Source organism: Mustela nivalis (genome assembly GCF_964662115.1).
Source record: "Mustela nivalis genome assembly, chromosome: 10".
NCBI lineage: Eukaryota > Metazoa > Chordata > Mammalia > Carnivora > Mustelidae > Mustela > Mustela nivalis.
In genome coordinates this window covers 15,313,919-15,341,403 of record NC_139029.1, presented here as the reverse complement: position 1 = coordinate 15,341,403, position 27,485 = coordinate 15,313,919, and the positions used below count along the sequence as shown (strand labels likewise).

Below are 27,485 nucleotides of genomic sequence, written 5' to 3'. Positions count from 1 at the left end.
AGCCTATAATGATCCCCAACAGTGAATCAGTGTTCTAAGTACTACTACTGTTATTGTCACCAAAAGATTAGGACAAGAATTGGGAGAGAAAAAAATGCTGGATGAAACCATGTACAGCAAAAATTTCTCAAGCACCTGTTATCTGCCAGACACTTTTAGGTACCAGTGTTAGGAAAAAATGCTTAAAACACAGCTCAAGTAAGTACACAGGCCACCCTAATAATCTGAATATTGCTGATCTAGAAATGCTACTACTCCCCTGTCACCAAAATTAAGTGGACAGGAAGTCCTGCAAGGGAAAATGAAGAGGTGTGTCTCTAAGCTATCACGCCAACAAACTTGTGACAAAAATGATAGATTGAACAGTTAAGAGAACATCCACATGCAAAAGTATAAAACCATAATGTCCTTCAGCATAATCAGTACAAAGAATATCAAGGTTTTACAACCTGTCACCTCCCTAACAGAGTCACTGAGGTTAACCCAGTGTCATAAAAAGCTGTTCTCTCAAGAAAGTAATTTACAGTCAACTGTCAATTAACCAAGGTTAAAAGAAATACTTAACCTTGAATTGTTGGTTTTGGTTTTTTTTTAAGTAAGTTTCTATGAATCTGGGAAATACTTGTACAGTAGAAGGCAGTTACTACTTGGGTGAAGGTAACTAACAGATACTCAATTGCCTACAGCAACACGGGAGGCCTCCCTCACACACTCCCCACCACGCAGATGAGCAAGCCTGAGGGGACGGTGCCCACTGGCGCTGCCAGCACCGCTCAGCATGGGAGGCATGGCTGCGGGAAAGGCAGTTCTAAAGTGGCTAGAGGAGTTCTCAAGTGGCTGTGGAGGCAATCCTGTACATTCAAGGGATGAGAAGTCAGGTAGTGAGGAAGCCCCCAGTGGGGATGCGTCTTGATGAGATATTGAAAGAAAGAAAAGGTCAGTTAAGAGCATGATAACCACTGGGCAGTCTTCTGTCAGGCCATTCCTAAACAGTTAAACATACGTGAGACATGTGTAGCATTTTCCCCTACTAGCAGTAAAACCCAGTGTGCAAAGGCACCACTCTAAAACTAGAATGCTTGTGTTTAAATTCTTGCTCAGTCCTACGAGCTCTGTGGCCTTGGCCAGGTTATATACCTTAGACCGCTTTTCTCATCTGTAAAACGGGGGCTAACAAATCAATTCTCAATGTGAGAATTAAATCTGATAACATGTGTGCCAAGCACAGCATGGTAAGCATTCAATAAATTTCACTATTAGTGGTTTCACGGTGGAAAATGGCCACTGTATTCCTAAACATTGGATGCAATTTACTACATAAGGTATACACATTAGGTCCTTTTCATACCAGGTTTTAAGTATTTCTTAATGTTCTACTTCAGTTTTTATCATTTAGTCTGGATTTGGGGTTGTCCATGACTACTTTCTGCCTCATTTTATCCCTGATTACTCTGGTGGAAATGGTTTTGATTAGTTAAGTATCCTGGATCAAAACTGGTTTAAGTCTGGGTGATCAGAATATAACTTAGTTTTGAAACCATCTTGCCTAGTACTTTTCTAAGACAGCCTTTAGAGAACAAATATTAAAAAAAAAAAAATTAAAGTTTGAGGGACACCTGGGTGGCTCAGTTGGTCAAGCATCTGCCTTCAGCTCAGGTCATGATCCCAAGGTCCTGGGATCGAGTCCCCTTTCAGGCTCCTTGCTCAGAGGGGAGCCTGCTTCTCCCTCTGCCTGACACTCCCCTTGCTCTCTTTCTCTCTCTCTCTGACAAGTAATTCTTTTTTTAAAAATTTAAGTTTGAAAAAACTGAGACCCAGAAGTGTTTTGTGTTTTCATAGTTCTGCCCCATATGGGAAACTGATCTGGTATCCAGAGAACACTACATCAGCAAACAAATAAAACTCATGGTACTTACCTCCTCTTGTGCACCTTTAATTTCTGAACATTCTTCTAGTCTTTTTAAAACATCCTGGGTAACCAAGAGTGCATCAGAGAAGACACTTTCATTCTCTAGAAGAAATTTCAGCTGATGTTGTTTCCTCTCATACTCTGAGTACAAAACAAAACACACACACACAAAAGTCAGTGATTCATTACTTGAGATGATTTTTTCTTTAAAGTTTAAGCTGACAACCTTTGGGTTATATGCGGCATTTATAACTGACACAGATATAACAGTTGTGGATAACAGAAAACAATGGCCCTAACCAGCTGCCTTCTCTGGGCCATCCTCTTCCTGGTTAGAATAAAGGGTCAGCATCAAAACTGGTCCATCAGGGGTGCTCAAGTGACTCCGTTGGTTAAGCATCCGACGTGATCTTCCCGCAGGTTGTGATCTCTGAGTTGGGCTCTGCACTGGGTATGGAGACATCTTGGGATTCTCTCTCTCCCTCTGTCCCTCCCCACTTCCTCTTTTTCTTTCTCTCTCTCTCAAAACAAAAACACCCCTGGCACATCGTTATTTCAGTATTGCCTTCTGCTCTGCAGCTTATCCTCAGACATCCATCACTCGAAAACACAGACATTTTAAAAGAAGAAGAATGCCCCCGTGGGGTGCTTGGTGGGCTCAGCTGGGGGAGAGTACAATGCTTGATCTCAGGGTTATGGGTTCAAGCTCCATGTTGGGTATAGAGATGACTTTAAAAAAATAAAATCATTAAAAAAAAAAAAAAAAAAAAGAACCATCCCCCAGTAGCAGTTTTGTTTCAGATTCTGTGTGGGATTCTGGTTTCCTATCTAGCAGTGGTTTTTGGTAAATCTATCACTGAAACAAAAAAATTCATAAAGAACACTGGATGTAGTAACCGACAATGGGAGGACAGATTACAACAGAACTATTAAATGAAGGTTACCTGGCTCCGTGCTGGCCTCCTTTGCCTCTCTAAAGGCTTGTACAGCAGGGGAGGGGGAACAAACTTCAGAGAGACGAGGAGTCTGCCCCGGGGTGTCTGTGTTCCCCTGCATCCCCTGGGCAGTGGAAGGTCCCGCACTCATCTCTCCGGCAACCATATCGACTGCGTCCTCGGCCTCGGCTTTCACACGGCCCCCTAGAGGGGCAGAAGCCTCCAGGGAAGGGCGAGGGTCTGCAGTGCCCTCAGAGGCAAGGACTTCTATGTCAGGCTTCTCTGGTTCCTTCCTGAATGCCTCTGAGGATGGTACGGAGCCGTCCCTCACCACCTGACCCTGAACAGAACAGTTCACAAGGCTGGTCAGAAGATTTTTACAGCTAACGGCCACATCGAACATCTGCAGGCTGTCGGCCAGAGAGATGATTTTGGAGAAGTTGTGCTTGCCCACAGGTAGTCTGCCAGTGTACATCATTTCTAACAAGAGGGCAAACTCCTCGGGGCTCACAACAGACGCATCGATGGAGATGGTGTCTGTGTTGTCCAGCAGCGTTTTGAACAGGAGGCTGGCGGCAGCCAGGACCAGCTTGTGGGCCCGGAAGTAAATGGTGCCGATGGAAATGGTGCAGTCACAGAACTGCTGCTCCTTGCACAGAGTGTAGAGCTGCTGCAGCAGCTGTCGGCTGTAGTTGGGGAGCTCCATGGCTTGCGCTCTGCCCCAGGACTTCTTCCAGACCCACTCCGTTGAGGATCAGTGCGGTCTCCTAGAGAAACCCCCGAAGTGCCATGTTAGTACGTCACAAGCACACAGGGAGAGACCCTGAATGAAACAGTTGCACAAACAGGCAACTTACTCACGCACTCGCCCCCTGCTGCTCCCCAGGAGGGGCGCCGCGCTAGGCACACTATGTCAGTGACGCTGATGACAGCGGTCACGGGCTTAATGCCATCAAGGGGCTCATGCTTCGTGCTTCACCTGGACATTCCCACTGGAGCCTCACGGTGACTCAGTGGAGAGATACCATCCCTCCCACATTTCACAGATGCGAAATGGAGCTTAGAGATACGGAGACAACCGGCCTGAGGCAAAGCAGCCGTTCAATGAATTAAATGACTTGTGTGTATCTCCCACCTCTAAGCGGTAGGTAATACACTGCTGGAGGAGTTCCTGCTTCCAGAGAATTCTCAGCCAACAGAAGGAAGCAACTATATAAACAGATCTACAGCACAATGTCCTCATCTCCACGTGACCTATCTGCAACCCTGCACACCGGTCTCACTCCCTCCTGCTTCAAAAGCATGTTTCCTAGCTCCTGCTCTCTCTGGCTCTCCCGTGACCCCCCTAGCCATGCCTTCCCAGCATCCTTGGCTGGGCCCCCTGCGTCACGGTGGCCTCCACAGTATGGAATGCTCCAGGACTCAGTCATCTCCCCTTTCGTCTTCCGTCTCATCTGATTCCACACCCTTGAAATATCAACAAATGCTGACAGTTTGCAGGCTGACACCTTGAGCTTGGACCTCTCCTCTGCAGTCCAGAGGCACACCTCCAGCTCCCTGCTTAGCATCTCCGATCGGAAGACTGATGGGTGGCTTCAACCTATATCCCAAACTCTCCTTCCATCTTCCTACTCCTCAGCAATTTTGTTCAGACCAAAACCTGGAAGTCATCCTTGAGTCCCGTTTTTTTTCCTTATACTCCTTATCCAATCCTTTATAAATCCTGAGGGCTCTACCTTCAAAATATATTCAAAAGCCCAATCACTTCCTGCTGCCTCCACTGGCTCTGCTCTGGTCAGTCTAAGTCTCCATCACCATGTATGTGGCCTACTACAGCAAGCTCCTCTAACTGGTCTCCACACCCCTGTCCCGTTCAAGCACCACCCCTATGCTACCCTACCTTAGCCCGGTAGTCAGAGGGATCTTTTTAGCAGATAGCCAGCGCCTGTCCCTTCTTTGCACAGACGCCTTCTTGGCTTCTGGTCTCAGAGTAAATGCAAAAGCCGAAGTTCTTCTAATGGCCTACGCGCCCCTCACGACCTGGCTGGCACTAAGTCTTTAGGCCGCCTTCTCCCCTCACCCACTCTGTCCTACACACACTGCCTTCCTTACCGATCACGGAACAGTCTGTACATGCTTACTATGGCGTCTCCGCACGTGTGCATGGCTCACTCCCCCTTCCAGCAGGTCTCTGCTCTAAGGCCACAGCATTACTGAGGGCTTCCCTGACCATGTCCTTTAAATAGCAGCCTCTTCTCCAACCTCAGAACATTCCATCCCTCTTACTCTATTTATCCGCACAGCATTATCACCTTCTGACATCTATTTTTACTTATTATCATGTATCTCCCTTCTATGGAATGTAAGCTCCATTAGGGAAGGACCATTTAAAAATCATCTGCCCTCACACAAGTGTTGCTGATTAGTTGGTGGAATGAATAAATGAATGGGAGGAGATGCAATGGCAGAGATCTGCGCCCAGAAACCCAGCTTAGGGAAAAGGGGTGTGGAGCAGTTAGAGTAAGGTCTGGAGGAGGAGCTGAGCTGCCTGAATAAATGTGGAGGCCCCGAAGAGGTGAGGGGAGTGAGACAACAGGCGCTCGGAGTGGGAGCCTGCACGGCAGACAGACAACTATCCCCAGTGGTGGGGAGGAAGGGGTGCCGGTGGGACTGCAAGGAATTCAGTGATCCTCGAACATAAGCAGGGGACAGGCAGTATCAGGAGCTAAATCTGGCAGGCAGAGGTTGTGGCCACAGAGAGATACATGGGCCACGCTTAAGAGCTTGGATTTATCTGAAAGGCAACGAGGAGCCACTGAAGGGTTTTAAAGGCTTTAAGCAGGGAAGTCACATGGCCAGAGATGCATCTTAAATGGATCATCTAAGTGACATCGGCACAGAATTGAGGGGGATAATGCTGGAGACAGGCTCTGTTATTGCAGGAGTTCAGAGATAAATCAATGAGGACTCTGACCCACAGAAATGGCAAGAGAAGAAAGAGAAAGAGACATCCAAAAATATTTAGAAAATGTCACTGTCATGATTTAAACTCTGAGTGGATGTGAAGGAAGAGAAAGACAGCTCCTCGGCGCTGTTCTGGTGAGTGGGAGTGGCTGCTGAGATGATCCAGATAACACAAGAGAACTGTCTTGGGAAGAAGACATGTAGTTCAGTTTTGGATTTGAGGATCTTGTGATGATAGCCAAATTCTATCATCTTACTTGTGTAAAGAAAAGAAAATACACTGACAAAAAAGCCAAATGTCAAAATAACACCGGCTGCCTCTGTTAGCAAGACTGCAGACGATCCCCTTTTCCTTCCACCACTATTTATTCATTTTCCCATATTTGAAGCTGCCAGATAAAAATAAAAATAGGGGTGCCTGGGCAGCTCGGTCGGTTGAGCGTCCACTTCTTGATTTTGGCTTGGGTCATGATCTCAGGGCGTTAGAATGGAGCCCCGTGTCTGGCTCCGTGTTCAGCAATGAATCTGCCTGTCCCTCCCACTCGGCTCCTTCCCCTGCTCATGCTCACATTCTCTCCTTCTCTCTCCCATAGATAAATAAAATCTTTAAAAAGATAAATCTTTAAAAAAAATTAAAATATTTCCAAGTTCTGGTTTCTGGTCTGGCACATAAGCAGCTCAGGAAGTCACCATTCCATCCAGACAACAGTAAAAAGCTAAACAATGGAAAGATCAACTACTCTTCTTGGATCTGTCAGAGAACTGAGGTTGCAGGGCAAAACTGCTGTCCCTCAAACTGGAGAAAAAGGTAGATACAAAGAATCCTAACTTCTCAGAGCAGAAACCCACCAGCAGATACATGCATGGGAACTGGTACCAGAAAAGGAAAACTAAACTGAAATTGGCAAAACGCTGGAGGCTCAGGGTGCAAGAGTTTAAGTTAAAAATTCCAGAGGGACCAAGTCATAATTTTGTAAGTTTTACATCTAGGCACTCTAAGGGGTGAATATAGGAGAAAAATTCCATCCTGCTTCTGGAAGGGGGAGGGGAGAACCAATCATTTTGAAATATGCCAGAGTACTCTGTTCTTAACAAGGCCTAGCTTCAGGAGAAACTATTTTACCAGATTCCAACCTAATTAAAGGAAGGGAAATACCCTTCAGCCCACTTCTAGCCATCCTGCACCACTTAAGTGGTGGGGGTGAGAGGGGATGAACAGAAAAACATTGGTGAAGTTCATACTCCTGTGGTACAGGCCCACCAAGAGACTGAGACCTAATCATTGTTCTATAAAACACTTTCTCCCCACACCTTACTTTCCCATCACTATACACTTAATTACCACAATTCCTTTTATCTAGTACGTAATGTCTATCTTTGAAGAAAAAATATGAGGGCGCCTAGGTGGCTCAGTGGGTTAAGCTGCTGCCTTCGGCTCAGGTCATGATCTCAGGGTCTCTGCTCAGCAGGGAGCCTGTTTCCCTCTCTCTCTCTGCCTGCCTCTCCGTCTACTTGTGATTTCTCTCTGTCAAATAAATAAATAAAATCTTTAAAAAAAAAAATATGAGATATACTAAAAGGCAAAAAACATGGTCTAAAGACACTGAATGAGTATCAGAACCATAGTCAGATACATCAGGAGTTATCAGATCAGGAATTTTTACAAACTGTGATTAATATGCTAAGGACATTAATGGAAAAGGTAGACAACATGCAAGAACAGATGAACAATGGAAGAGAGATGGAAATTTAAAAAGTGCAAAAAATGCTCTAAGTCAAAACCTAACAGAAATTATGAATGACTTTGATGTGCTCATTAGTAGACTGGGAAAAGCTGAGGAACGAATCTCTGAGTTTGGGGATATAATCAGAAGAGAATATCTGAGATCTGTGGGACAACTACAAAAGGTAAAATGCAAATGGGATATCTGATGGGAGACGGAAGAGAAAGGAACAGAAGCAGTGTTTGAAGTAATAATGACGGGCATTTCCCCACATTAATGTCAGTCACCGAACCGCAGGTCTTGGATGCTCAGAGAACACCAAGCACAACAAATTCCAAAGCATTACATTTAGGCATAGCATATTCAAACTACAAAAAACGAACGTTTAAAAAAAATCTCATAAGTCAGAGGAAAAAAAAAAACACTTTACCTATAGAGGAGCAAAGTAAAAAATCACATCAGAAACCATGCAAGTAGGAAGAGGGTAGAATAAAATAACTAAGTGTTGAGAAGGAAAAAAAAAAAAAAAAAGCCCAGCCAACCTAGAATTCTGTACCTTGCAAAATTAACCAAAAATACCCTTAACAAATTAAAAAACAAACAAACAAACAAACACCAGAAATCATACAATCTTTGCTCTCAGACAAGAATGGACTTAAACTCAAAATCAATGACAGGGTGCCTGGATGGCTGAGTCGGTTAAGCATCTGACTTCGGCTCAAGTCATAACCTCAGGGTCCTGGCACTGAGCTCCGTGTCAAGCTCCACACTCAGCAAGGAATCTGCTTATCCCTCTCCCTCTGCTCCTACCCCTGCTCGTGCTCTCTCTCTCTAAGTAAATAAAATCTTAAAAAAAAAAAAAATGACAAGAAGATAGCTGGAAAATATGTGGAGGTTAATCACACATTTTTCTAAATAATACATAGGTTATGGAAGAAATCTCAAGAGGAATTTAAAAATATTCAAAATTAGGGGATGCCTGGCTGGTTCAGTCAGTGGAGTATGAGACTCTTGATTTCAGGGTTATGAGTTTGAGCCCCATGTTGGGTGTAGAAATTTAAAAATATATATGTTCTAAACTAAATAAAAATGTAAATACAACTTATCAAAATTTGTGGGATGGGGGTGCCTGGGTGGCTCAGCGGGTTAAAGCCTCTGCCTTTGGCTCAGGTCAGGATCCCAAGGTCCTGAGATCAAGCCCTGCATCTGGCTCTCTGCTCAGCCCCCCCCCCCCCCGCCTCTCTGCCTACTTGTGATTCCTGCCTGTCAAATAAATTTTTTAAAATTTATTATTTCAGACCAATCTGAAAAGACCTAAATCTATCAAAGAAATATGAACAATTAATAACTTTCCAATAGTGGAAGCACCAGGGCTGGATGGGTTCTCTGGTGAATTCTTCCAAACATTTAAGGAAGAAATTACACCAAGTATCTATACTCTCTTTCATTAGACAGAAGCAGAGAGGATACTTCTAACTCATTCTATGAAACCAAATTATACTACCACCAAAACCAAACAGACATAAGAAGAAAAAACCAAAAAATCTATAGACCAACATCTCTCATCAACCAAGATAAAGAGATCTTCAACAAAATATTAGCAAAACAAATCCAACTATGTATACAAAGAATGATATGCCATGACCAAGCGGGATCTACCCCAGGTATCCAAGGCTGGCTCAACATTTGAAAATCAATAAATGTAATCCATTACATCAACAGGCTAAAGAAAAATCACATTATCTTATTAACAGATGCAAAAAAAAAAAAAAAAAAAACACTAGAAAAAATCCAAAAGGCATTTATGATTAAAAAAAAAAAAAACTCTCAGCAAACTAGGAATAGAGAGAAACTTCAATTTGATAAAGAACAGCTACAGAAAACTAACAGTTAATGTTACAGTTAGTAGAGAAAAGTTTGAAGCTTTCTTGCTAAAATCAGGAATAATGTAAGGATGTTATATGGAAAAGGTAGACAACATGCAAGAACAGATGAACAATGGAAGAGAGATGGAAGACCAAGAAAAGGGAAGAAAAGAATAAGACAGTCTTGTTCACAGATGATATGTTTGTCTATGTAGAAAATCCAAAAAATCTAAAAGAATCAACAACAAAAAACCCCTAATATGCCCAAAAAAAAAAAGCCTAATATGCAATTACAACAAGAATGCAGGATACGAGATAAATATACAAACATTAAGCACTTTCCTACATAACAGCAATGAACTAGAACTTGAAATTAAAACATTACCATTTAAGGGGAATCTGGGTGGTATCATTAAACATCCAACTCTTGGTTTCGGCTCAGGTCATGATCTCAGGGTCATGAGACTGAGCCCCACACTGGGCTCTGTGCTGAGCGTGAAGTCTGCTTAAGATTTTTCTCTCCCTCTCTCTCTCCTCCTCCCCATCGCACCTCATACTTGCATGCTCTCTCTCTTGCTCTCTAATAATCTTTTAAAAATTAGCACCTAAAATTGAAATATAAAAAATTGTATGGATAAGTTTAACAAAATATGTACAAGAGTTATATGAGGAAAACTACCAAACTCTGATGAGCAATATCAAAGAAAAACCAAGTAAATGGTGAGACGTTCCTATCCTATTCATAGATAGGAAGACTCAGTACTGTCAAAATTTCAACTTTTCCCAACTTGATCTATAGCTTCGACACAATCCTAATCAAAATCCCAGCAAGTTATTGTGTGGATACAGAGAAACTCTTTCTAAAGTGTTTATGGAGAGGCGGTTAGCCAACTCAGTATGGAAGGAGAGTAACAAGCTGGAGGACTAACACAATTCAACTTCAAGATTTACTACAAAGCTAGAGTAACCAAGACTATGTGGTATTGGTGATAAAATAGATAAAAATTAGCTCCAAAAAACAGTCAACTAATCTTTGACAAAGAAGCAAAGACAATACAAAGCAGCAAAGATAGTACTTCAAGAAATGGCGCTGGAACAACTGGACATCCACACGTAAAAGTATGAATCCAGACAAAGACCTTAAAACTTTCACAAATTTCACTCAAAATGGGTCACAGACCTAAATGTGAAACGTTAGATTATAAAACTAGAAAATAACATAGGAGAAAACCCAAATGAACTTGAGTACAGTGATGACTTTTTTTCAGTATAACACCAAAGGCATGATCCTTAAATGAAATAACCGCTAAGTTAGATTCCATTAAAATTAAAAAAAAAAAAACTTTTGTTCTGTGAAAGGTCATGTCAACAAAATGAGAAAACAAGTCACAGACTGGGATATAATATTTGCAAAAGACACAGCTATTAAAAGACTACTATCCGGGGCGTCTGGGTGGCTCAGTTGGTTAAGCGACTGCCTTCAGCTCAGATCATGATCCTGGAGTCCTGGGATCGAGTCCCACATCAAAAAAAAAAAAGACTACTATCCAAAATATACAGAGAATTTTGAAAACTCAACAATAAGAAAACAAACAATCTGATTAAAAAATGTGCCAAACCTTACCCGACATCTCACCAAAGAAGAGATACAGAAAGCAAGTATAAAAAGCAAGTATAAAAAATGTGCAACACATGTCATAAGAGAATTGCAAATTAAAGCACCATATTACAATGGCCAAAATCCACAACACTGACAATACCAAATGCGGTAAGGATTTATAGTAACAGGATCTCCTATATATTGCTAATGAGAATGCAAAACGGTACAGCTGCTTTGGAAGACAGATTAGCAGTTTCTTATAAAACTAAACATATCCTTACCATATGCTCCAACAATTGTGCTCTTGATATTTGCCTAAATGAACTGTCTACATAAAAACATGCAGATATTTAGAGCTGCTCTACTAATAACTGCCAAAACTTGGAAGCAATCAAAATGTCTTTCAGTAGGTAAATGGATAAATAAACTGTGGTTCATTCAGATAATAGAATATTATTCTACACTAGAAAGAAATGAGCTAACAAGCCATAGAATGACATGGAGGAAACATAAATGCATATTGTTCAGTGAAAGAAGCTAATCTGAAAAGGCTATAAAATGAATCCAACTATATGACATTCTAGAAAAGGCAAAACTATGGAGACAATCAAAAGATCAGTGGTTGTCAGTGGCTAAAGGAAGGCAGGGATAAACAGGTGAGGAACAGAGGATTTTTAGGGCAGTGAAATTATTCTTTATGACACCACAATGGTAGATTCACATGTTATACGTCAGTCAAAATCCACAGAATGTACAATACCAAAAGTGACCTTAATGAAAACAATGGACTTCGAGTGATAATGGTATGTCAACATAGGTTCACTGACTGTAACAAACGTATCACCGTGGTGTGGGACAGTGGGGTGGGTGTGGAAAACCCTCTACTGTACTCTGTACTCACAATTTTTTGTAAACCTAAAACTGCTCTAAAAAGGTTATTTATAAAACTTCATAAAATGAATGTAAAATTTTCAGTTTTAATCACCCAAAGCTCTATCTGTACCATGATATTTATTATTATGGAACATTCATGAATTCATGTAATATTTTTAGTTTACTCAGAGTATCTTTAAGAACATCTAGCCCTACTGTCTGAGTACAATTTGTCTTAATACCTGCATTATAACAATGCGTACTTTTTAAAAACAAATAAACTGCAGCCCAGGAGCTAGCCGACTGGCTCTACTAGTAGAAGGGGCAGGGGCAAGACCGGAATGCCTATCTCCTGGTACTGGTGGAAAACAAAACAAAACAAAACAAAACAAAACAAATTCTGTAAGATTTAAAACAGGCAAAAGTAAGGACTATCTTTTTTTAAAAAAAGATAATTCTTAAAATTTATAAATTAACTTATTTTAATAACTAGGAAAAAAACCCAAAAGAACAAGAATTCAATGTGCAAATAACACAAACTATAAACTTCTCAACAGGCACTGAGGTTTTTCTAAAGAATGAATTGTATCAGCAGAATGTGATTTTTTTTTTCCCCAAAGAGAAGCCATAGGCCTTATGAATTCAATAAAGCAAAACACTTCTCTGGACAATACATTAGATCTTTTTAAATATTTTTATAATTCGAAATGAAACAAATGATTGGGGTTTTATTCTCAGGACGAGGTTAAGATGTTTTTGGTCATTTTTCTGGGGGAAGTTATCTATGTCTTTCATCAGATTAAAAAAAAAAAAAGATCTAGCAATGATCCAGAGGTATTTTGAGCATTAACCACAGAAACTTGTGGTCAGAACTATTTCATATTTTTATTAATAAATAAATTATATGGGACGGGGGACACCTGGGTGGCTCAGATAAGAGGCTGCCTTCGGCTCAGGTCATGATCCCAGGTCCTGGGATGGAGCCCCACATCAAGCCAGGCATTGAGCTGAGCCCCTGCTCAGCAGGGAGTCTGCTACTCCCTTGGCCCCTTCCCTGCCTCACGCTTGTGGGCTCTCTCTCTCTCTCTGAAATAAATAAATACAATCTTTAAGAAAAATAAATTAGATGGGAAAATAATGCAATAACTATAGCAGAATAAGCAACTGAGCAAGGTTCAAAAAAACTGAACTAAATTATGTGGCTTACCAAAACATAGATATTAAAAACATGGTTATAAACTTGCAATAACGGGAGAAGAGAGATACAGGTAAGGCAGAAGATGTTCAAGGATAATCAAGGGCTACTTATGAATGTAAGTTGGCAATGTTGAAAGTTGAAATTTTACTAAGATTAATAGGAATACTAATTGAAAAGCAAACTTTTGGCAAAATGGCATGTCAAGCTGATGTAAATGGACCTTTTCTCCCACTTCATACAGAAATGCTGGATAAAACATTTTTAAAATGCTTTTAAAATATATAGTCAAGCTTTTTTTTTTAAAAAAAAAAAAAAAAAAAAAAAAAAGGAAATCCTCAGGCACCTAAAATGAAAGAGACATCAAAATCAAAACTGGAACATTAAGTGGGTATTGAGACCATGGTGGCCCACAGGGGTTTCAAACTCCAATACAGTCCCTAGGTTTGGAGGAGAAAGCATTAATCCTCACATGGATACTAGAAATACAGCTTCAGGCAGGTAGAAGGTGGGCAAGTTGAAACTGAGACCCTTGCACAAAGCCCAGAGCCTCAAATACCTATCCTTCCTTGATATGCAGTCTAAAAAACCCTGCTCACTGGCTCAGGAAAGCACCCACAGGAAATCTAAAATGCAGGCCTATGATATAGAGAGGCACGTGTAGGTATGCAAATTCGTATCATACAGGAATCCTAAGATGAGAAATTAATATAAAAACTGGTCTATGACACGCAGCAGAAAAAAACCAGAGTACTTCCACAACCCAAGGCACAGGGACTCACATAATGAAGAAGAAAAACACAGAACAAAGCTCACTATTACAAACTATATGAGGAAGACACAAACATGAAAAGTAAACCTATACTGGCTAACAGTAGAAAATGTCAGAAGGTGTCTTTGAAGCAGGGAAGGGAAATTTCTTAATGCCCCAAATGCCCAAAAAAAAAAAAGGGGGGGGGGCGGGAATGAGGAATCTGACTGCAATGATAATAAAGGTTTCTATCAAAGACATGAGTAACAGACAATGGACAAAGGGTAATTCAGGAGATAATATGTAATTTTCAGGAGATAATTATGTAAAGTTTAAAGACAATGCGGAATTAATACCTAGAAGATTTAAGAAATTTCTGCAAATCTAGAGAAAAAAATTAAAATCCAAGGGGAAAAACGAGCAAATGATGTAACCAGGCAATTCAGAGATGGAAAAGCTTATTTTAAATTAATCAACAAGTAGTAATAGTAGTTGTTATAATAGCAGTAATCCGGGCACCTGGGTGACTCAGTGGGATAAGCATCTGCCTTTGACTCAGGTCATGATCCCTGGGTCCTATGATCAAGCCCATATCAAGCTCCCTATTCAGTGGGGAATCTGCTTCTCCTTCTCTCTCTCTGCCTAGCTCATGTTCTCTCTCAAATTATTAAATAAAATCTTTTAAAAAATTAATAGCCACTAGCAATTATCTGATGATTATTGTATTCAGGAAATGTTTATTATATTCAGGAATATGCTTTACATGTACTAATTCATTTTGTCCTCTCAACAATCTGACGAGGCAGATGTTGTAATTATTCCCTTTTACTGATGAAGAGACTAAGGCCCAGGAGGTTGAGTAATTTCTCCAAGATCTCACAGTAACACAGTGGAACTTGAGTTTGAATCTAGGGCACCATTGGTGGGTATATAAATTATACAGCTGTTCTGAAAAACATTCTGCTAACATCTAGTGAAAATTTCTGTATATATATATGTCTTATAACCCAGTGATCATATTCCTCCACACCTATCCTAGAAAAATTCTTACATGGGTCCATAAGGAAGCATAGACAGAAAGATCACTGGGGCACTGTTTTTGGGAGATCAGAGGCAATTTAAATCCCCTCACTAAAAGAGTGTAAGTAAAGATTCAGGAGGTATACTATGGAAAATAGTGCATTAGAAAGAAGGAACAACTAACTAGCTACCAGGACAGAAACAAGGAGAGATACCCAGTACTGAGGGAAAAAGTAACAACCACAGTCAGCTCTAGAGCGTAACAACATTTCTACAAGTTAAAAACATACCATCAAAACAATACCATATACTTGATAAAGCTACATGTGTAGCCAAAGATATTTCATCAAATATATTAGAGTGGGTGCCTACAGTGTGGGAGGGGAATGAGAAAAGGTGTTGGAGGTGAGAAAGAAAAACAGAATCAGACAAGGGAAGACTTGCTCAGTCAGAGAACTGCTAGTGTCACAGATGAGGGGGCTCCCCGCACCACCCCCAGAAGGCAAAAAGTACAACTGAAAAGTCACATGAGCAGATAAGAACCACAAGAAGGAAAGTCATTAAATGCAGGAGCACAAACAGCAGCCCCAAGATTTGAAAACCATAAAAGCAAACAGACTATAATTTAAAATGCTGTAAATTGGGGTGCCTGGGTGGCTCAGAGGGTTAAAGCCTCTGCCTTCAGCTCAGGTCATGATCTCAGGGTCCTGGGATCAAGCCCCACATCGGGTTTTCTGCTCAGCAGGGAGCCTGCTTCCTCCTCCTCTCTCTCTGCCTGCCTCTCCACCTACTTGTGATCTCTGTCAAATAAATAAATAAAATCTTAAAAAAAAAATAAAAAAATAAAAGATAAAAATAAAATGCTGTAGGGACGCCTGGGTGGCTCAGTTGGTTAAGCAGCTGCCTTCGGCTCAGGTCATGATCCCAGCGTCCTGGGATCAAGTCCCACATCGGGCTCCTTGCTCCGCGGGGAGCCTGCTTCTCCCTCTGACTTTGCCTTCCACTCTGTCTGCCTGTGCTCGTTCTCGCTCTCTCTCATAAATAAATAAAATCTTTAAAAGAAAAAATAAAATAAAAAATAAAATGCTGTAAATTAATTGTATTTCATTTTAATAAACAGGCAAAATGAAGGAAGTCAGAATCAAAGAACAAGATAATACGGTAAAAGGATAGTCAGATGTGAAAAAGAACTTCTGGCTATAAAAAATTAAGTCAATGACATTAGCCCATTGATAAATTAAATAGATGAGATACAGCTAAATAAAAAATTTGTGATTAAGAAGAGAAGTCTGAGGAAATTATTCAGAAAGTAGCAGAGTTTATAAAAACAGAAATATGAAAGGGAAGTTAAAGGACACAGAAGACAGAATGAGAAGGTGTTCCAGATGAAATAATGGAAAACGTGTATGAGAAGCAATTTGAAGATATAATTACTGAGAATGTTCTAGAATTAAAGGCAAACACGAGTCTTCAGAAGAAAACTTCAAAATATCAACAACATGGAGAAAAAGAAGTTGTAAGGAGACCAAAGGAAAAGACTTTACTTACAAAAGGATGACAACTAGACTGATACAGACTGTCTATTTAATAACAATAGATGCCAGAAGAAAATGCAGTAACAGCTGTTGAATATTAAGGAAAATAACAATCAAGAATCAATATCCAGGAAAAAAAAGATAGAACATTAGAAGATTCTAATAGCAGGTGGAAAGCAAAGAAACTGCTAAAAAAAAAAAAAATCCACTGGAAAAGTTAAAATCAGAAAGATTGATAACATCAATGCTGGTGAGGATATGGAATGACTCAAACTCCCATACACTGCTGGTAGATGTGTAAAACAGTACAACTACACAGGAGAGTTGGGTGGAGGTTTCTTTTAACATGGAATAAACTGCGAATAAATGCAACAACATGGAAAACCTAAAAGCTATTATGTTAAGTCAAAGAAACCAGGCAGAAAAAGTATACACATAGGACTCAACTTACAGGAAAAGAAAATACAGGTAAAACTCATCTGAAAAAATCAGATAGTAGTGTGGAGGTTGTTGGGAGGCTGTAGGGAAGGGAAATGAATGGAAAGAGACACAAAAGAACTTCCTGGGGAATGGACATGTTCTACATTTTTTTCGTGGGGGGGGTGGTGTTTAAAGAGTAGATTTTTTTTTTTTTTAAGATTTTATTTATTTGAGAGATAGAGATCACAAGTAGACAGAGAGGCAGGCAGAGAGAGAGGGAGAAGCAGACTCCCTGCTGAGCAGAGAGACCCATGCGGGGCTTGATCTCAGGACACTAAGATCATGATCTGAGCCAAAGGCAAAGACTTAACCCACTGAGCTACCCATGTGCCCCTGAAGAATAGATATCTGTCAAAACTCTTCAAATATAATATGTAAGCTCAGTTGTTAATTATAACCCAATATAAAAGAAATTTAAAAATGTGTTGGTATACTCAAAATGCACTGGCTGTTTAAAAATGGGTACTGGAAGGAGAGGTTAAAAACAATAAAGAATAATGATAACTACAGTAGCTAGCACTTATTGAGAGCTTATTATGTGCCAAGCACTGTTCTAAATGCTCTGCATATATTAACTCACTTAATCCTTTCAACAACTCCATGGAGTAGGTACTCTTATTATCCACATTTTACAGATTAAAAAAACTGTCACACAACAAGGTAACATAACTTACCTAGGGTAACACAAATGTGTGGCAGAGCTGGGGTCCAAAATCTGGCAGCCAGGCTCTGAAGTCTGTATTTGTAGAAATCCAATGCCTCTCTGAAATTAACAATCAACAACATGGAAGATGAGAGGAGACCAGAGTCAGGGTGTCCCAAGAGTTGAGAGGATGACAAAAACAATGACTGACTTTAGTCCTTAGCCGAAATGAAGTATGTTAACACACTTGTAGGGGAATAGAAGCAAGGTAAGTATTGCAAACGCAGGTACAAAAGAAAAGAAAGAAAATGTGATTAATACAAAAGCAAGTGAGAAAAGGAAAAAAGAAAGGCAAAAGAAAATTGCATTAAATAGAAAGCAACTGAAGAAGGCAGAAGTAAGTCCAAATGTATTTACAGTCATAATAAACAGACTGGACTTTCTTGCTAAAAGGCAAGGAGAGATGGGACCCCTGGGTGGCACAGTCAGTTAAGTGTCTGACTCTTAGTTTCAGCTCAGGTCGCAGGATCTCAGAGTCATGATTATGATTAAGCCCTGTGTCAGGCTTTGTGTTCAGCTCGCACACACATGCACACACACGCTCTCCCCCTTTCTCAAATAAATAAATCAATCTTTAAAAGGCAGAGAGGTTCTCTGATTGGGTTTTTAAAAAAGCCAACTATCTGTTACTTACAACAGAATTAGTGAGTGGGCGAGTTTACACTTAAAGCGGTACCCAGCGCACAGAAACTACTACATGTGATAGTTATTACTAGAGACTATGAATCATCCTCATTAAATAGTTTTGCAACCAGCCATCTGACTTGACAGCTGAAGTTTCTATCTGTAAATAAACAATTAAACTATATAATCTTTGTAGACTACTTTCAGGTACAGAACACTGTTATTAAATAAATCGAATATATAATCAAAAGGGATACACTGGTGATTTGGGGGCTACTGAAATGTACTATAGAGGCTAAACTACACTTTGTCGATCTCACAACTGAAATGTTAGAGCTTCTAACATACCTTCCTGCTTCCCCCAATGCCCTCTGTAGGGAAGTTAAACTGAGGAGAGAGAACTTAGCACTGGATATAACATTGTGAAAGTGTAGCTTTCAGAGCTAGAACACTGCGTGTTGGAATCTCTAAGTGAAGTCCTGTCGATGCTTGTATAGAGGCAACCTAAATTATGTTACTAAGCACTTACTGAAATTGCTAGGCTTGGGAAAATTGTCAGAGGTCCCAAGGGAAGAACATTTAAGCAAAAAAGAACACCAGAAAGATGGATGTTCCTCAAAGGAACAATACTAAAGCCTCAAGAAAAGACTATACTGATATAGACTAAAGATACTTAGAAAGAAAAAACTTAATTGGCTGAACCAAGTGCTGCATAATGACCCAACACACAAATGGGGATTCAACACAAAGTGGAAACTAGGCCAGCTTTCTAAAAGGAGCACAAAGAATATTTATTTATTTATTCATTTACATTTTTATTCTACTTCCATAAAGGATCTAAAAGTTTAAGGACTGTTTAAGTTATAAAGAAACAAGAGAAAAACCAGAAAAGGCAAAAGTGAAAACTAAGTCATAGCTGGTTGGAAACATGGAACCCCTTTAATAAACAAGGGGGGATACAACACTGAAGCCTTACTTTTGATGTGCACCGCTTACTTAAATACAATAGATGTTCTGAAATCCACAAGTGCTGGTGATGTCCTCAGCAAAGCACTCAAAGGCCTTTGCTGACACTACTGGAGAGCGTAGGAGGCTCTTTTCTGTACCTCAGGAATTGGACCTACCATTCACTAATTATTATACTGTACACACAGATCATCGAATTCTCATTATGGGTTATTTGCCTGTTATTTACTTAGCACATTGCTAAGTGCTGTGAAGGATTCAAAGGAAATATAAAACAAGATCTTTGTCCACAGGGAGTCAGTAATAAAGCTGATCTGATGCTAGAATGATTGAAAACAGATCTCTTAAAAGGACACAATCCATACAAGACAAAAAGGACAGGAAGAGGAGACAACAGAGACTGATCCCAGTGAGTGGCAACGAAAAGGCAAGCGCTGCAGCTGGTAAACGCAAGTGAGGTTCAAGTCCAACAGGCCAGGGTGAAAGGTGGAGAGCTCCAAGCAGAGGAAGAGCCACGAAGAGGAACTCTGTTCCAGAAGAGGCACATCTGGCCCACATCTGGCACACATTTCCGTGTGCTGGAAATTGTGTATGTGTCCAGAACACTGACACTGCACCCGGCTCTGGAAGGACATGCAGTAACTAGCTGCCATCATTATTATGGACACTGGGCTGGCCAGGGTGGGTATCCAAAACCACTGGCGGAAGAGGATGGGGAGAGCACAAGGCTACGGAGGTTGGGGGGAGCAGAAAATGAGCCGAGGAACCTCCACCTGCTTTGAGAGAGGAGCTTCTGAAACAGGAATAGCACAATGAAAGCAGAACTTTCCCAGTGACAGGAGGGCTGGACTAATAAGGAAAGTGCCTGGCAATGGAAAGGAAAAACAGGCGTCTTCTACTATGTTGTCTATACAGGCTGTAGCCTCAGACATCCTGTATTACGGAGTTCCATGGAGAAGCTGGGCCCACCTCTGCCTGGATTTGTGTGTTCCAACATACACGAGAGAAAAGCCATTCTATTACTTCATCAAGGGTCTTCGATTTTGGTTGCCCTAACAATTCTGCCCTCTCCTTTGGGCCCATCTATCTCACAGTCCAAGACATCTCTTACAGTCTGGCTCAATGCAACCTTATCTGCTTAAAGTTTTTGTTTGTTTCTTTTTTGTGTTGTTTTGTTCTGTTGCTGTTGATAATCCCTTTCTCCTAAATAAAATCTTTACCACTACCTTAATGCCTGGGCTCTGCTGGAACCAGAGAGTGGAAGAGACCTTGGAGAGCCCTATTCATTGCTTTCAGCAAACAGAAGTTCATTACTTTATCTATCACGTACTCTTGTCGCATGACCAAATGACCTTAGTCCAATCTCTTCCCTTTTTAAGGGAGGAAACTGAGGTCCTGGGAGGCTGAGTTGCTCTTTGATCCGAGTCGGCTTTAACCCCATGGCTATTTAGTATCTCACAAACAACCAGAGTCAGGTGAAGTAACAGGCACGCTCCACATAATTAGAGCAAAGATCACACATTCAGAGACAAGAAATGGGGCATTTGCTACACACAAAAAGATGATTTTAAATGTAAGGTATCTAAGGAATCAGCTAAGTTAAAAGAGAACCACTAGCAATTATTTCTGAGAATGCAAGGTGGATGGGTGAGGTCAGAAAAGGGTGACTGCAGCTTTTAGTGGGCCCAGATTTCTCAATTTCAAAAACAGCTGTCATTTGGTCCTGTCTTACACGGAGGGCCTGAAAAGCACCAACATGTAGTGTAAGGGGTGAGGTCTCCGTATTTGGCATCCCTGGGCTCGTGGCAGTATCCTGTCCTGTGCATGCCATTGTTGTATCTAACGAGTGGTATATCACGGTCATCCTCATCATTCGGTTCCAGAGTCTGGTCTCCTACAGTTCCTGTCCTTGAGACTTACAGCAATACTGAATGGCCTAGGTGCTTTCCTATGGTATGTTCTGGTCACTGGGAAATCCAAGTAACCTGAACAGCTCCGAAAAATCCTAGGAGTGAAGATTCTCAAGCGGCATCAAGGATAAAATTCTCCTCTGGGGCTCTGGATGCTGTCTAGTGAGCAGTAATGGTAGAAACCAAGCAAGGATGACACAGGGATGATACCTGCGTGTGTGCTGGGATTTACACCTCATCCCATTCATCTTCGTTTTACAGATGAAGACTAAGGCTCAGAGATATTAAATGCATTAAGGGGCATGAGTTACCAAGGGGCAGAAGTGAGCCCGGGTCTCCATTCTCACGCCATGGTTCTGTCCTCTATAATGCGAAGGCCTTGCTGGATGCCAAGTCTTAGCTACCACTTTTGCAGATAATGTTCCCTTCCTAGAGCTCAGTGGCCATCAGGAAGCACAGCTGTTGGGACTTGGTTACTAAACAAGTATACTTACAGCCTCAGCCTGAGGGAACTGGTTAGCGAGCCAACCACATCCACTGCCCCATCAGCTCAGGAGACCATATTTTTCATGATTATCAACTCATGTCTCATGACAGAGTTAGCCAGAATGATATCCCTGCTCTTTCTTTTCATATTCTGCCAAATTATAGATATTACCAAATAACTACTAGTAAGAGCTACTAATAATTAAGTACCTTACTGTGTTTCTAAGCACTTCTTATGTTCCCTCCTTTAATACTAACAATCCAGCATGATAGGTAAACCCAACTCACAATAAATCCTAATAGGTGTAAGGTTCAGGCCCAAGACCATATAGCAAATAGGAAGAGGAACTGAGATCTTAATCCAGGCTGCCTGACCTAAATATCTTGCCCTTCTATCCACTAGAAGGGCTTCTTGGGGATCCATCAAAGAAAAGAAGAATCTGATCCAGAAGTTCTGGGGTAGGGCCTGAATTCTGCATTTCTAATAAGCCCCAGGTGATACGGATACTGTCGGTCCAAGAACCCTCTCCGAGGAACAAAGCACTGTACAGCCCTGCCTGTTCTCCAATCACTTTTTTCATATCAAATTATTATGTCTTAAGTACCTCTAAAAAAATCTCAAGTCATCTTCAAATCCTTCCCTTTTGCACTTGTCTTTGGCTCCAGTCAGAAAAGCAAACTCCCTAACAGCTCTGGGAATAAAACCTACAAGACATGGAGGACTCCAATAACCATGCCTAAGGCGAATAGCTCTGTGGCCTGGCCCCAACCCCAGCTCCTGCAGAATACATTTCAGCAGTCTGGCCTTCCACGGTTAGTCTGGCTTCCCTGGCTGCTGCCACAGAAACCAAAAGTCAAACTGCGCCTGATCTAACGTGGTCAGCCGAACCTGGTTAGGCCTTGGAAGGGCCTAGGATGGTAGAGCCAATCCATGAATGTACGCTAAACTGCAAACAATGAAGAGATCTCTGCTTATGACACTATGTATGAACCCCTGTGTATTCCCTTTCCAGCCATTACGCCATTTGTCTTCCCCAGAATCGGGCAACTCTACTGATCTTCCACAGCCTTCTATTGGGTTTCCCCGACACCTGTATGGAACAGCGTTTCAAGACCTGCATTCTCTCTTGTGCCACAAAGTCTAAAATCAAGGCTCAATATTCCATGCTGCCCTGTCAATTGGTAAAATCAGGAAGGCCTCAAGTGACCTAACTACAAATTCTCCTACCCATTCTGCTCTGGTAGACAAGGTCCCTGAGCCAAACAATCCTCCTTATCAAAGGGACTAAGGTCCAGCTCCTCTCTACCCCCTGAGTAGTGGGTTTCAGTTCCTTATCAGCCCCCAAGATTATTCTAGCAGGCCAATCACACACCCTGGCAGAAACCAGGAGGCACCCTACCTTTTAGATCCTGCAAAGCCCGCCTCCCACAGCCCCTGATGGTTCACTCTGCTCCTGAGGGCGAGCCTGTGTGGCCCTGAGCAGCAGCTGTGTCCTCCTCTGGGGCTGTGAGTCTATGTGACTAATAAAAGCTGCGGCCAGTCTCATCTGCCCGTGTCCAGTGTCATGCATTAGCCACCCCCATAACCCTAGGGTTGGAATTCCTCCCTCAGCAACAGGGTATGAGGTGATTAAAACACCCTTTCTGCCCAATCCCCAGTCTCTGCTCTTTTCCATATGCTTCAATCTCTTGAAGGCCTTTGGCAAGGTCACCAACTGCTCTGTGATGGTAATAACGTCCAGCCTTGTGCTACGCACTGTCCAAATACTTTTCCATTCATTTTCCTAACATCCCTATGAGGTAGATACCCTTATTACCCCTAATGTACAGATGAGGAAAGTAATGTCTAACAGGTTATGCCCAAGACCATACAGCTAAAAAGTCTGAGCACCGTTTAAATGCAGATCTGCTGGTTCCCTGTTCTTAATGACTACCTTAGTCTTGACAGAATTTCTGGGCTGGGTGTTAGCATTCCTCAACCCCTCTCCACAGGCAGAGATGTGCTGCTGGCTGGCCTGACAGAAGCACTTGCGTTTGAGATGCCTTATTTCTTCTGCTGGTCTCTGCTGAAAGATGGATGGAGAGGTCTATCTGGAAAGAGTGCCCTTGCACAGCCAGGCTGGCTGGCTGCCAAGAGACTTCCTCTGTTGGCCTGAACTTAATTTACCAAAAGTCTGATTGTCTGACTGTCAACCTTCCAGATACAAAACACTGTCCCATTTAAGTCTCACAGTTAATTGGACTTTGGAGGTTCGATAACACAGTCTCACTCCTAAAAGAAGTATAAATTAGAAAGTGAATTTATTAGTTCATGTATTAGTGAAATAGGTCTACTCTTTACAGTTACACGTGACAAAATTCCAGCAGCAAAGTCAAGTGTCATCAGAAGAGACTGTGTGCTACCAACATTCAGTGGGAACTGGGGGCATCTGCCTTGGCCCAGACAGGTAGAGCTTGAGCGCAGCGTACACTACCCCGGCCCCACAAAGTGCTCTGCTGTGTCCCTTCTGTCGCCTGTACTCTTCGGTGGCTCCCATCTCTCTTTTGAAAAAGCAGAACTCAGCTTTGTCTCTGAGGTAACCCTGTGCATGTATTTAGTAGCTCAGACCACGTGCTGAGTTTTTGCTCGCTCTCCAGACGCAGGCAGTGTGCGCCTGTTGCCACAGCCCCAGGGCTTCCACCCAGTGCGCTCTGAGCATCTATGGGATCAGAACAACTTTCCCGGCAAGCAGCTTCACCCACTGAAGCTCTCAGCTCACTTCAAACTCAGCCACCCTCTAACTTCTCCCCGGCTATTACCAGATTCAGTCCTCACCCCCTTTCCCCCTGCTCCTCACCCCCTCCCCCCACCCATGCACTCTGTCACCTGTCGCTCTGCCTCTCTTCAGCTACTCTGCCACACATCACTAATGACAACTTTTTTAAAAAGTATTTATCAATACCAAACAGGGGAAATGACTCTTCATCAGAAGGATAATAAAAGTCAGGGAATTTTGCAACTAAAATTCTCCTTAGAGACTATGTAATTTAGGCCTTTTACAGATGAAAAGATATAGAAATTTAGTGACCTGCCAAGTCATGTACCTAGATAATGGCCAAACCCAGGCCCCAGATTTCTGGGTTTTCAAGACAGCATTGGAGCCAAAATACCAAATTCCTAAATATACAAAACAGGGGAGGGGCTAAACAGGGAGGGCTTCGCACATATCTCATAGACTGGCGGCCATTAGCACTAGGTGTGGGAGACAGCACATTTACTATCCTTTTCTTTGAATGTTAATTAAATATCAATCACTGATAGCTCTTTCATGAGAAAATAATTATCCTCAAGCCAGAAAACTGCCCAAAAGTGTCTCGAAGAATATATGATTCCAAATTCCCCAATCCATTGTTATTCATAGAACTATAAGGTAGATTTGTGACTTAACAAAAATAATAGAAAGAAAAACCACATTTTTAAAGTGAATAAGATATTTAAAAGATAACATATTTAATGAATATGTAACTGAGTCATGATGGAAAAGGCTTTTTTACACATAAATCACAAATAACCAATAGATGTGATAACATAGAAACATATACTCCAAAAAAAACCATATCAACAAAACTAAAAGATAAATGATAAGCGTGTCATAAGAAGTGAAAAATGAGTGGCTAATATCAGAATAGAAAGCTCATACAAATCAATAAAGAAAACAAATTAACATTTAAATTTTTTTAAATGGATAAAGAAAACTCATAAATGAAATTAAAAAGTCCAACTGATTTAAAAAGTTCACCCTTATGAATAATTAAAGAAATGCACATTAAAACACTGATGCTATTTTGAAGTGATCAAATTGGAAAAATTTTGCAACAATAATAGTTAATTGATAAGCAGTAGTTTTAGACCACGCACTCTGATTTGGCGGACTTCAGTATAAAGCCTAACTCAAACACTTAATGACCTTGGGCAAGTCACCTTAATCACTGTGACCTTCATGTCTTTACTGTGTGTGTGTGTGTGTGTGTGTGTGTGTGAAGAAGAAATGGGATAATGCATCTGAATTGTTTTAGCCAAGTTCCTGTCAACAGTAAATGCTCAGTGTTAGCTGCTATTATTATAAAAATAATACTTTTACTAATAACACAAGGGAGGGAGCACTGAGACAAGTGCATACACAATGCCAAAGGAAGTACAAACTGGTAAAAATCCTTCAAGAAGTAATACAGTAAGTAATCTGCTCATCTAGAGCTATAAAAAGTGTCTTTGGAGGGAGACATGAGAATTTGGGGGGTTTGGAAAGGATATACTCTATATGCACTGTCTGATTGTTTTACCAGAATGTTTACATATTCAGTTGTATAATTATAGATAAATGAAAAAGAATGATAAGCCCATAACAGAAGAAAATTTTTTAAAATATTTATACCTTTAGACCCACTTCTAGGACTCCCATCTACATGGAAATAATTAATTAGAGATATAATGAATTATTTATGTATACTGAATTCAGAAGAATAGTACCACTGGTAAAAAACTGGAAACTGAGTTGTACCATATGAAGATTTTAAGTAAATATGATATACAGACATATTATGAAATATGCAGTCAGTAAAAATTAGGTTCCTCTGTAGGATACCTATAGCACAAGCAACCAAAAATAAATAAATATATAAACAAATTGGACTTTATCATCTTCAAAAACTTTTGTGTATTAAAGGATACTGTTACGAAAGAAAAAGAGAAGCCCAGAATGGGAACAAATACTCTCAACTCATTTACCTGATAGAAGTCTAGTATCCAGAATATATATATATAGCATATCAGAATACAGTATCCAGAACTCTTAGAACTCACCAGCAAAATGACAAGCCCCTTAAAATCAGGCAAAGGATTGGAATAAATCTCTCTCCAAAGAGGATATATAAAATGGCCAATAAGCACATGAAAAGATGTTCAGTATCAGTTGTTGTTAGGGAAATAGACATTGAAACTGCCAAGAGCTACTACCCCACACCCAGTAGGATGCTTAACAAAACAACACACACACAGGCAGAAAGTACAAGTGTCTTGAGGATGTGGAGAAATTCGAAGCCTCACACATAGTTGGTGGGAATGTAAAATGTACAGCCACTGTGGAAGAAACAGATGCTATATGAGCCAGCAATTCCAATTCTAGGTCCAACCCAAATGAAATGAAAACATATATCCACACGTGGAGCATTATACACAACAGCCAAAACCTAGAAACAACCCAAACATCCACCAACTGAGTAATGAACCAACAAAATGTATATCCATACAATGGAATATTCTTCAGCCATACAAAGGAATAAAACATAGAAAACATACAACAGGGATGAAATTTAGAAACACTATGCTCTGTGAAAGAAGCCAGTCACGAAAGGCTACGTACTGGAGGGTTCATTTATATGACCTGTCCAGAACAGGCAAATCCGTAGAGATAGGAAGTGGACTAGTGGTTGCCACGGGCTGGCAGGAGGGGGAATTGGGGAGTGAATGCTAATGGGTATGGGGTTTTCTTCTGGAGTGACAAAATGTTCTAGAATTATAAAGCGGTGATGGTTACACAGACTTTTAAGTTGTATATGTTAAAACAATGAACTGTATGGTATGTGAATTATATCTAAATAAAATTTTTAATAAGGCTCTTAAAGATTAATAACATGAAGAATGCTCTCAATATACTAAAAGAAAAAAAAACCAGCATGCAATTGTATATATAATTCCCATTTGGTTTAAAACTGATGGGACGCCTGGGTGGTTCAGTGGGTTAAGCCTCAGCCTTAGGCTCAGGTCAGGGTCTCAGGGTCCTGGGATCGAGTCCTGTATCGGGCTCTCTGCTCAGCAGGGAGCCTGCTTCCCCCTCTCCCTCTGCCTACCTCTCTGCCTACTTGTGATCTCTATCAAATAAATAAATAAATACTTTTTTTAAAAAAGA

At 41.0% G+C, this 27,485-nt stretch overlaps 1 protein-coding gene across 11 annotated transcripts in view; it reads right to left on the bottom strand.

Annotated features, from left to right (window-relative positions):
* ZBTB40 (zinc finger and BTB domain containing 40) overlaps positions 1-27,485 on the bottom strand; it is a 73,966-nt gene that overhangs the window by 33,947 nt on the left and 12,534 nt on the right. For 7 of the 11 annotated variants that reach the window (XM_082688058.1, XM_082688062.1, XM_082688065.1 and 4 more), the window contains exons 2-4: positions 17,526-17,614; positions 2,854-3,611; positions 1,917-2,050 (exon numbers count right to left, since the gene is read on the bottom strand). In XM_082688058.1, coding sequence (XP_082544184.1) covers positions 1,917-2,050; positions 2,854-3,550 — 831 coding nt within the window. In that variant the 5' untranslated portion in view covers positions 3,551-3,611; positions 17,526-17,614. The remainder of the gene's footprint in view (positions 1-1,916; positions 2,051-2,853; positions 3,612-17,525; positions 17,615-27,485) is intronic. The other 4 variants (XM_082688063.1, XM_082688066.1, XM_082688061.1 and 1 more) reach the window with 1 other exon arrangement.